At 42.1% G+C, this 12,036-nt stretch overlaps 1 protein-coding gene across 3 annotated transcripts in view; it reads right to left on the bottom strand.

Annotated features, from left to right (window-relative positions):
- arhgap31 (Rho GTPase activating protein 31) overlaps positions 1-12,036 on the bottom strand; it is a 105,938-nt gene that overhangs the window by 26,448 nt on the left and 67,454 nt on the right. For 2 of the 3 annotated variants that reach the window (XM_041211520.1, XM_041211519.1), the window contains 3 exons: positions 7,576-7,720; positions 5,342-5,424; positions 4,296-4,403 (listed from right to left, as the gene is read on the bottom strand). In XM_041211520.1, the coding sequence (XP_041067454.1) occupies positions 4,296-4,403; positions 5,342-5,424; positions 7,576-7,720 (336 nt within the window). The remainder of the gene's footprint in view (positions 1-4,295; positions 4,404-5,341; positions 5,425-7,575; positions 7,721-12,036) is intronic. The other variant, XM_041211521.1, reaches the window with a different exon arrangement.

Below are 12,036 nucleotides of genomic sequence, written 5' to 3'. Positions count from 1 at the left end.
TTTATATTGTGCACTTCATTTAACTTGACCTGCTGTCTGAATGCCTGCCTTGGTCTAGTCCTGCAGTGTTTAACAACAAGCCCTTTTTTATGGCAGTAGAGGCATTCAACATCTTTGAATCTACAGACCTGGGGTGCATGAATGGTAACACTTTAACTTCTGGGTTACTGGTGAGCTGCTTCAGCATTTCATTTGGTTTTCTAGCGATAGGGATTGTGTCCCACTTCGCGGTGACCCCCCTGATCTTTATGCCATGCCTGGTGGCAGGCTCCCGCCTTAGCTGCAAAACGGTGCCAAATTGCATCCTTTGCAAAGCCTGTGAATCCCTCTCAGCACTCTCCATTGCTAGCTCTATCTCCATGGCGTACTTCAGGTCTATCTCAACTTCTGCAAGTAAACGGTGCTGAGTGGTGTCGTCGTTTATGCCGCAAACCAAACGACCTCACAACAGATTGTTTGAAGTATCACCGAAGCCACAGTGTTCATTTAATGGTTTTAACTTCATGATGTAAACTCAGGGGCCCTTATTTGAGAGTTAAACTTGAATCTTTGCATAATCACTGAGGGTTTAAGCTGAAAATGTCCCTTCACGAGGTTGACTAGCTCGGTGAAGGATCTGGAATTTGGTGTGTTTGGAGCTGTCAAGCTACGGATTAGGTTATAGATTTTGCTCCTGCAGACACTGAGGAGAATTGCCTTCTGTTTCTCCCTTGCCGCTATTTTGTTAGCTACAAAGTAGAAATCTAATCGCTCAATGTATTGTCTCCAGTCCTCGATGGGTGAGTCGTATGGGTCAATTCTGCCAAAGATAGGCATTGTTGGTGAGTATACTTCTTTTCATTCTTCTCTTAAAAATATCGAAATACTTGCAGTCGTGAAGCAAGGTGTTGCGTCGGTGCTATTTATCCTTGTTGCTAAATGTAAAAAACTTGGAGTGCAGGACGGATTTCTTGTAAAAAACAATACATTTACTTACAGACTCCAGATGAGGCTACATGCTTGTTCCAAGACCAAGGCTAAAATGCTTGGCCCCTAAGATTCCCCACATTTAGGCCTGATTCGTCTGTACCTTCACATGATCCCCATAACAGTAATTGACCACACACTGGTAAGCCTGATCTCACTTGTGCTGCCTGAGTGGGGCCTCAGGCTAAGAAATTTTGAGTTAGTGCACATCAGACCACACATTGGTCCTTCCTGTTTATAAACAGTGTCATAACATTGGTCTAACAGTTTATGCTAAAATGGGATTTGAAGAATCATCAAGCACTTGAATTAGTCACTCAAGCAATCTTGGGTCAGTTGCATCTGGTCTCACTGAAAAACATCTGAAGAGAATTTGGCCGCCTGGAGATGATCTCATTTTCATGTTTGCTTTGGAAACATTAGGTGGTTACTTTAATATTATGCTGTAATGGTTTCAGTAAGCATGCAATTGCTTTTCCAGGTCAGAGTTTCAAATTGCTTTCATTCAGTGGTGAGGGGGCGGTAACTAATCTCCGGGGGTCAGTGGGGGTAATTTGACTCTCTACGCGGGAGAGCCCAAACGCAGATTGGTTGATCACTTTACTGAACTCCTCCGTTCAGTCTGCAAGCCTGATCCTGAGTTTCCAGACATCTACCATTTTAATTCACTATCCCACTTCACTGTCTGACCTCTCTGTCCTCGACCTCCTACACTGTCCTTGAAGCTCAATGGGAGCTTAAGGAAACAACACCTCATCTTTCAATTAGGAACTTAAAAGCCTTCTGGACTCAACATTAAGCTCAGCCATTTCAGATCATAAGCTCTGCTCCCATTTTTTCAGACTGAAGATGCTTTTAATGATTCATATTTTGTTATTCACACCTCCTCTAGATATATATTTTGTTTTTCGCTTTTCCTATTACCAGACACCAACACCCCTTTAGTCATTTAATCTGTCCTGCCTTCCCCCCCATCACAGACCTTCTTTCCCCACCTCTCCCTTTCCCTGAATCTGTAACTGCTTATTGCATCTCTCACTTTTCCCAATTCTGATGAAAGGTTAACTCTCTCCACTGATGCTGTCTGACCTGTTGAGTATTTTTTCAGCATTTTCTGATTTTATTCAGATTTCTAGCATCCGCAGTATTTTGCTTTTAGAGTCATGTAAAATGGGTGATGGAAATAAACTTTGGGAATGGTGGAAATTGGGCGGCCAATTCTCTATCACCCATGTTACACCATCACACAAAGTCAAAATGACTGCCCCCACCATCCCTCCAATCCACCCTATCTGTTCCTTTATTCATTGCTGTTTGGGGAGGGATGGGTAAGGTAGGTTGGTGGTCTTGTGGCACAGTGGGTGGTGTCCCTACCTCTGGGCCAGAAGCTCCGGGTTCGCGACCCACTACAGGTCTTGTTGGCCACAGAAGGTGTGTTCATAACACAGCTAAGCAGGTTGTAAATCCTTCCAATATGCCTATGACAGACAGCACAATGGGGAAACCCTCCTGGTCAGTCATAACTGATGTCGAGTGGTGACCTTCAAGCTATAGCCTCTGACAACAGGCTAGTGACCTGTTCCAGGACAACCTAACTTTTGAAACAGATGTAAGCATGTGCTTTGTCTGTTCCATACACATAACATGCACTATTTTACCTGCTGATGTGGAGTACAGGGGAGAGATGTCAATATTATGTATGGAATTACTTTCTTTTATGTTTTCATAGGTTTTTTCTTTATTCTTTCGTGGGTCCTGGGTGTTGCTAGCAAGGCCAGCATATCTTGCCCATCCTTAGTTGACCTTGAACCATTACAGAGGGGAGTTACAAGTCAACCAGTGAGTCTGGAGTCACATTTAGGCTAGACCAGACCAGAATGGGTAAGGACAGTGGATCTCCTTCTCTAAAGGACATTAGTAAACCAGATGGGTTTTAACAATTGATGATGGCTGTCATGGTCACCATATATATATTTCAGGTTTATTAATTGATACTTAAATTCTACCAGCTGCCATGGTGGGATTTGAATCCATGTCCTCAGAGCATTAGCCTGAGCCTCTAGATTACAAGTTTAGCGATGTTGCCTCTACACCACCACCTTCTCCTGTGGGGAAAGGGTGGCTCTATTTTTCCTGTTGGGCAAGAGGAACTCTTGCACTATTTATTGGGAGTGGAAGCTTTGAATTTGACTTTGACCTCCAGAACTGAAGAGAAAGAAGTTTCTCATTCTTATATCTTTGTCAAGAAAAGAAATAGTTGCCCTATGCTTTTCATTTGATGCCATGGAGCTTATTATTTAGCGGGCTGTTTGTCTAAGGATGCGTTATGTCTGCTGGTACCACAGACCACAAAGGAATGACAACCCCGTAGATTTTAAGAATTCATGCTCCTGATATGGAGCTTCAGCTGCTGGGAACAGACTCCAGGAATGAAAGAGCAGATGTCAGTGGCTCTGCAGGATTTTGTGCTGTAGGGTCCACTGATCTTCAGCTTCATGATGTGCATTCCTGCCAGGTGGAGCTATGAACTGGCAGCACACATTCATAAAGTCTGCCCTCATATAGACAATGGCCAAAGCATGGAGGGTACTGTAAGGTCATGAAGATTAATAATGACACAACAACAATAACTTGCATTAATGTGGCACTTTTAACAAGGGTAAAGCCTCCCCTCCACTGAAGCATTATCAGACATAAACTGACAGCAAAGCATTATAAGGTGATACTAGGACAGGTATCAAAGAGGTAAATTTAAGGAAATCTTAAAAGAAGGCGGGTAGAAAGCTGGAGAAGTTTAGGGAGGGGATTCCAGTGCTTAGCGTCTATATAACCGAAGGGGCAGTTGCCAGTGGTAGGGTGAAGGAAGTCAGGGATGCACAAAAGGCCAGAATTGGAAGAACGCAGTGATATTGGAAAGTTATATGGCTGGAGGAGGTTACTGAGAGAGGAAGGGACAAGGCCTCAGGGGGATTTGAACATTATGATGAGAATTTTAAATATGTAGCATTGCTGGACTGCAAGACAATGTAGGTCAGTAAGCACAGGGGTGATGGCTGAATCGTAGGGGTGTGAATTAGGATTCAGGCAGCAGAATTTTGTGTGACTTCAAATTGATGCAAGGTGGAAGGCAGGAGATGGTTCAAGCATTGTGGCCACACACACCTTAAGTTTGCTAATCAGCTATCATATAGACATTAACCCTCACGTTACTATAACTTCTTGTTTAATGTATCAAACGATTTTTCCATCCACTAAGCTTGCTCTTCCACTGCACACAGAGTTATAAATAGACTGAGGTAGATTTGGATTTCAAAGGCTCAGGTGCCAACCTTAATAAATTAGGAGCCCACACAAGGGCCAGGTTCCTGGAGTGCATGTTTGTCTTGGTGCTAAACGATGCGATATGTGTCAAATGCTTGATCAGGTATTCCAATGTTCTACAAGAGGAAGGTGAAAGAGCAAAAAAAATGAAGTAAGTTATTGCCATATTCTGAAAAAGCGATGATTTTTGTTTGATATTCCATGTTAAAAACATTTCGATGCTGTGATCACGTGAACACACATATTTACCCAGCGACATATTCACAACCCTAATATTAAATATGCTGATGTTACAGTGCAATAGATGCAGATTATCTAATGGAACCAACCCACATATCACTACAGTTCAAATCATGCTATGTGAGGATCAATCTGTCCAATATACGCCGCTGAGGAAAAGAGCTCGAGAAATCCTCCCTCAACACACTTTTCCCTTCTCTGCCTGAAGGCAGGTCTGACCTCAATTAAAGTGGAGTTGAGACCATAATCAGATTAGCCATGATCTTATTGAATGGCTGAGCAGGTTCAAAGGGCTGAATGGCCTACTCCTCAGTCCTATGTCTCATATTTCCATAGCCTCCACCATTGGTAGGGCAAGGAGGCAGGTCCCAAATCCATCCAAGCCAGAATTGAACCCCATGCTTTTGGCAGCAAACTGATCTACACTGGGTATCCAACCAACTAAGCCACTGGCCCCCTGAGCCACAGGACCTCCAATCTTCCCTTGTATGTTACCAAATAGACCATGCTGACCTGGGTTCTGTGCTTCAAAGTTGTACAATATCTTGGGGTTGGAAAAACATCAATAAATACAATAAACATTTTAAAAGAATGTTATTCCTTTTCCCCTCCTTTATTTTAATTGTATTTTGTGCCTGCATTCCCCCATGAAGCCCTTTCACCTTGGAACTATTCTGTTGATGAGAGACTGGGTCCTGTTGTTGACTGTGTAAAAAAAGCTTTGTACACTAGGAAATGCAATTACGTATGGTTCCGAATGATCGTTGGAGATTTGTTTGACACAGCAGTAATTTATAGAACCTGCTTTTATTACCTGTAATGTGGAGGAGGTAGCTCTTTGATGACATTTTGGATTCTGATCAGCTGCTCCTCCTCCGACTGAGCAGCAACTGCCTCCTGTAGGTGAAGACAACAGAACTCAGTGATGCTTCTAGGAGTAAAATTGCTCCAGAATGCCCTCAGACTGTCGTTGTAGACTGGAGAATGTTAATTGGTTGCTGAGTGAAGAAAGTTACTGAAAATCATATTTGATATCAGCTGTCTCCCTCATTACTGAATCAAGCCAATGCATTGATACCAAGTCCATGCTGATCTAGCTCAAACTCTTTTCCTAGTTATTATTGCAGACAAGTTGAACTTCATTCCATTTACATTGTCAAAACATTTCCCTGGATTTTATTTGATTTCAGAGATCATTTTTATTTAACATATATATATATAAATAAACATTATTTAATCAAGGTTTAGCACCTCTGCTACCTTGTGCTCATCCATGTATGGGTATTTACTTTCCTCTCAAGAGGCAATCAAGAATAAGAGGACATATTCTTAAAATTAAAGATAGGCCAGTTATCAGGGCAATCTGAAAGCAGCTTCTCACACAAAGTGTAGTAGAAACCTAGAATCCTCTCTCCCAAAATGCTGTGGTTCCTGGGTTAATTGGAGCTTTCAAGACTCAGCTTGATGGGTTTTTGTTAGGTAAGTATATAAAGGGATATAATGGAGCTCAGGGAACTGAAGTTAAGGTACAGATCAGCTATAGTTTAATTGAATGCTGGAGCAGGTATGAGGGGCTTTGTAGCCTACTTTTGTTCCTATGTTCCTAAGTCTATCCCTGTGAGTATGCATGAGCACTCAGCTGCATGATTGAATTTATGAAAGTGTATCCATACATTTGCTTGTACATGAGCCCATGCATGCATATGTCTGCATTTGTGCTGATGCAAAGAAATGTTCTTGAAATGGTATGGATGAGTGCACATGTGAGTAAGTCTGTATGGATGTGACTTTGTGTATTTATGTGCATTAAGAAGCTATCTTTAAGGCATCAATTTTGAATAAGTTCCTCCTTCTCTTTTTAATCTCAATTATCCAGCATGTTGAGAACTCTGAATGGATTCCCTTGCAAGGTACAGGTCCAAAGCCAGCAGAAATCAAGAATAAAATGTAAAGGGAAAGCAAAAAGCAAAAATGGAAGGCTACACATTGAAAACAAGTCAAGGGTAAGGGATGTGCATGCTGCCCCCTGCCAAAAAAATACTTCCCCCTTTAAGAGGCCTACTTGCACAAACTAGATCCCTAGAATAATACTACGCCAGATTTTATTGATGTGGCCCTTTACCAAAGTCATAAAATGTAGGCTTTGGACATTTAGAATGGGATTAACTATAATATTGAAGCCATGCAGGCTAGTTGGCGGCCTTGCTAGTTCAACACAAATCATCTCACAAGTCAGGCAAGTATCGGTTTTATCGAATCTATGCCAGTGGTGTGGGGCCTCCATAAAAATTACTCTTATATATGTGTGTCTTTGACCATGGGCCTGCGCTTTTTCCATCTCTGATGGGATTAAGGGAAAGGCAAAAGGACAAAGAATAATAAATTCCCAAAGTGAACATTAAGCCTTTACATGAGAAAAATGTCCCTAAGCCTGTGAGACATAAACCTTTCCTATTTGCTGAGGTCTTTGCCCTCCAATACTTAGCACATAATGAATCCAAATCTCTCTTAGCTTTAGCAAAGAGGGATAAATGTAAGGTACCATTCTATGGGGAGCTATTGATGGAGGCATTGATCTATTAGTCCTGTGTCATCAGAGGCTGGCCTCTCAATCCTCAGGGCGACTTTCTTTGCATACAGGCAGCTTGATCTCTTTGCTGGGACAATGTGCGCCTCTGTTCCACAGTGGGTATCCAGGGAGGCACTAAGCCTTACAGACTGATTAGTTAATGTCAACAGGTTAGTAAAAGCAAGTCAGCTAAGTTTGCTAAGCTTGCCACCACTGCAACTGCACCACTCCAAGCCCTCTCCACTAACCCTCCCCACCACTGCTGCATGTTGCGACATCCTGCAGATCCTCTGCCTTCCTATAGGCTGAGTTCCCTACCAGCACTCATTGTCCATGTTCATACAAGAAGAATAGCCACTTACCCAAGCTGCTGGAGGATTAACAGCCATCTGCAGGATTGAACCCCTGTACAAGTCACTGCCCTTAGGAGAGAAAGGATTTGGAGGCAATTTGAGAGACAGAAGAGAATGTGTACTCACTGTGAATTTTTTGTAGAGCTCATATGTGAGAAGAGGATTGGGCAGTTCACGGAAATAGAGTTTGCAGAGGGAGCCCACACAGTGGATATCTTGCAGATACACTTCCTTAGTCAAGTCAGGACGCTGCTCTGTACCAAACTCCTGCCTGCAACAGCAGGCACAAAGCCATTATTATTTGAGATCTTTAAGGTTGCAATAATGAGATAATGAGATGATTAGTTGGACTATCGTTTCAATGAGAAAACATGGAAAATTGCTTTTCTCACAAGTGATTACCACCAGCTCTGCCTGAACGACAATTACAGAGGGTTACAATATTTTCAATTGAATAACAAAACTGTAATGTTGCAATGGATTACTTTGAGAAACCTGGAGAAGGGCTATTGTCCATAATGGAGGTCACCACTAAGTTTCATAAGACTAAAGAACTTATATTTCTATATCTCTCCTTAGGGAAAAAAGTCCTCAAACACTTTACACATCAGAGTGAAGGAAAGGAGGATACTGAGCAGCAAAGGAAGCTTAATTAAGTCAGGGGTTACGAGGCAAGGTGTGTGGATGAAATCGAACTACAGATCAGCCGTGATGTTGCATGACAAAGCAGGCACATATGATTAAATGGCCTACTCCTGTTCCTATGCTCTTTAGAGGAAACCCAGTAATTGAAGAGGGACAGAGCAAAAAACAGAGCCAAAGGGAAGAGTTTTAAGGAGGTTTTTGAAAGCAGAGGCAAGGGGCAAGATGGAGGAATGTAGGAAGTTGACAAAAGTGATGGTGTTGTGTCAGTGTAGTGTAGTGCTTGTAAAAATGACTACATTCAGTAGAAGCAGCAATGATACATCCAGTGTCAGAGAGGCAAGGTCTGCTTGTGGCTGGAGTCATTCACAGGGAAAGGCTGTGGAGGAATTTTAATATTGACGAAGGGATTCTTATAATGAATCTACTGGGGCACAGAAAGCAGAGGAAGTTAATGGAGTTTAGCCAGGTCTGTTGGAGTGGGCCTCTTAAATATGGGAGAAGTTGGAGAGAGAGGCATTCTGCTTTCATAGAGAATGGAAGTGGGGAGACCAAGATGAAAGCCAACTCTCAAGGTGTTAAAGGCATGAATTAGGGTCTCAGGATGAGATAGGGATGGTGGTGCCAATATTTTTGAGATTAAAACAAAATTGTTCTTGACTGGATGTGGGGCAGGAAGGACATTTCAGGGTTAAGTAGAATATGAAGACTTTAGACCTGTGAGGAGAGCCTGACCAGGCAGCCTGGGAGATTAATGAATTCCAGGCCTGTATCACATGAGTGCTAGTGGGAGAGAAAAGGCTGGCTTCTGTTTGCCACCATTGAATCAGAGAAAATTTGGACTGACCTTAATTTTAATGTTAAACAGGCAGCTGGAGAGGGCAGCAACAGCACTGGAATTGATCATGGAAATGAGAGAGATAGTTTCTAGGTGATGACACTATGGAGCTACCTGTTAATGCTGAAGCAGAGGGGGCCAAGGCTGGAGCTTTAAGAATGGAGAACGATACCATGTGGGAAAGGGTGAGTGTTGGTAAGTTAACAGAACAGTTACCCTCTGTTAATTTATTTAAGTTCCTTTTAACTTCTAATGAAAAGATTGCCAGATAAATAGTTGTCTCTGGTCTGATTAAGAAGGGAACATGCTTTTCCAAAAAGATTATCGGGTCTGATTTTAACACATTCAAACCTACCCACTTGCACAGAGATAATATTGGGCCCTTGGTGCTTACAAAAAGAGTATATATTTTTACTGGTTGGCTTATGGGATGTTAATGTTGTGAAAAGGGACACTTCCTATTTTGAGCACCCATTGTCAGCATTAGGCTCAACCTAACATTTTGGAGCAAGAAACTTCCTCTATGTTTGCCTAAAAATTGTCCTCACTCTGAAATTCAGATGAAAATTAAAAAGAACATTTTGTGTACAATAAATTAGTTGAAAAGGCGCATTTATTTATCTGTATACTTTTGGGTTTAGCAAGGCAAAATATGCCAAATATGGAAAAATTAAGCACTTTGCACATTTTGCATTAATTTTTGAAATCAAATTGCTCACAGTTAACGTTTAATATCAGACACAGAATTTCTATATTATAAAGTACAGTGTTGGATAACTCAATATAGGAAAGATTTAAAAGCAATGGAAAAGGTGGTGCATAATCACTAAGATGTTATCGGGGGTGAGGTGTTCTTCTGACGATAGACCATAAAAGTTAGGGCTTAGAGCTGAGGTGACCTGATAAAGGTCTTCAAGTTTAAGGAGCACATTTACCAATCTAGGATCGAGCTAACATTGATCAACAACTTCAAAACAGCTGACACAGCCTCAAAAAAGCTGATGCCTTGGGATGTTTTACTATGTTAAAGAGGGTATGGAAACACATGATATTCTACACTTTGCCTTATGAATGAAATCTGATAAAGGGTGCAGGGTTGGGGTGTGGAGGGAGTTTGTTGAGGGTGTGGGTGCAGGTGATTCTTCTGCCTAACAGTCTATTGTTGAGGCTTGGGCTCAAGTCCTGGGCTACTCAATGATTCCTTTCACTTAAGGCCCCAGTGGGCCCAATGGAATAGAGTTCAATTCAGAGCCTGGTTACTGTTCCAAGAGGAGATTGATTATATTTCCAACAATGACTGCCAACCCACTCTGCAGTATTTTCATAACTTGGGAAGTTCCCTTTGACCTGCCATTGGAGTAGCATGGTGTTGCTCTGAGTGGCTGCTATCAGTACCGAGGTCTCTGGATTTCTACAGCACCAGTGCCAATTCTCTCTTAATCCAATAACAAACAATTATTGGAAATACTCAGCAGGTCAGACAGCAGCTGTGGAAAGAAACAGAGTTAACATTTCAGGTCAAGGTGAGTTTTCATCAGAGTGCTTTTGTCCTCACAGTAGCTAAAATAAGGTAAGACCCATTTTATACAATTAATGCAGGGGTCATGTTACTAATGAGTGAATGGGACCTACAACGAGAGGCCTATCTATGGATTATTGCTGTTAAAGTTTGTTTTTAATTTGTTCCCTATCATGTTTAATGTTGCATCATATCCTCTACTAAGTGACAAAGCAGCTATGCTAGTAAGCAATAAGTGATGATTGCTTGAAAGATTATTTCCGTACACCAAAACAATTGTGAGTTGAATACAAAAAGCTGACTGAAACTGGTGGGTAATTTTGAGTGCAGGTGTTTGTATAAAACGGGCGATATCAGATCAGTCACCTGTACTACATCACTTCCGATTTTCAGGAGAGATGTATGATGGGCAGCTGATCAGGTATTGCCTTGTTCTGCACTGCCATCCAAAATGAAAACTATCTCCTAGCCTCGGTTGTGAAATATGGCCACTTGTGCTTAATGGATGATGCAATGATGGTGAATATTGTGATGTGGTAGCAGAATCAGCGCAAGCTGATTGCAAGGAGCCCCATGGAAACAGCACATTATTTGACACAATAAACAATCTTAAGCTCTAAACAAAATGGATAAGAATGTGACAAAAACCTTAAGATCCAACTGAATAGCAACTATGATCTTTCTTTGATAAAAACAAAAAACTGCGGATACTGGAAATCCAAAACAAAAACAGAATTGCCTGGAAAAACTCAGCAGGTCTGGCAGCATCGGAAGAGAAGAAAAGAGTTGACGTTTCGAGTCCTCATGACCCTTCCACAGAACTGAGTGAATATAAGATATAAGGAGAGGGGTGAAATATAAGCTGGTTTAAGGTGTGTGTGTGTGGGGGGGGCGGGGGCAGGGGTGGGGCTGGGGGGGTGGGGGAGAAGTGGAGGGGGGTGGTGTGATTGTAGGGACAAGCAGCAGTGATAGGAGCAGATAATCAAAAGATGTCACAGACAAAAGAACAAAAGAACAAAGAGGTGTTGAACGTGGTGATATTATCTAAACGAATGTGCTAATTAAGAATGGATGGCAGGGCACTCAAGGTATAGCTCTAGTGGGGGTGGGGTGGAAAGACTAGCAGGGCATAAAAGATTTAAAAATAATGGAAATAGGTGGGAAAAGAAAAATCTATATAAATTATTGGAAAAAAACAAAAGGAAGGGGGAAGAAACAGAAAGGGGGTGGGGATGGAGGAGGGAGTTCAAGATCTAAAGTTGATGAATTCAATATTCAGTCCAGAAGGCTGTAAAGTGCCTAGTCGGAAGATGAGGTGCTGTTCCTCTAGTTTGCATTGGGCTTCACTGGAACAATGCAGCAGGCCAAGGACAGACATGTGGGCAAGAGAGCAGGGTGAAGTGTTAAAATGGCAAGCGACAGGGATGTTTGGGTCTTTCTTGCGGACAGACCGCAGGTGTTCTGCAAAGCGGTCGCCCAATTTATGTTTGGTCTCTCCAATGTAGAGGAGACCGCATTGGGAACAACGAATGCAGTAGACTAAGTTGGGGGAAATGCAAGTGAAATGCTGCTTCACTTGAAAGGAGTG

This window comes from Carcharodon carcharias, chromosome 18 (assembly GCF_017639515.1).
Source record: "Carcharodon carcharias isolate sCarCar2 chromosome 18, sCarCar2.pri, whole genome shotgun sequence".
Classification (NCBI taxonomy): Eukaryota; Metazoa; Chordata; class Chondrichthyes; order Lamniformes; family Lamnidae; genus Carcharodon; species Carcharodon carcharias.
This window is presented reverse-complemented; position numbering and strand designations above follow the sequence as displayed.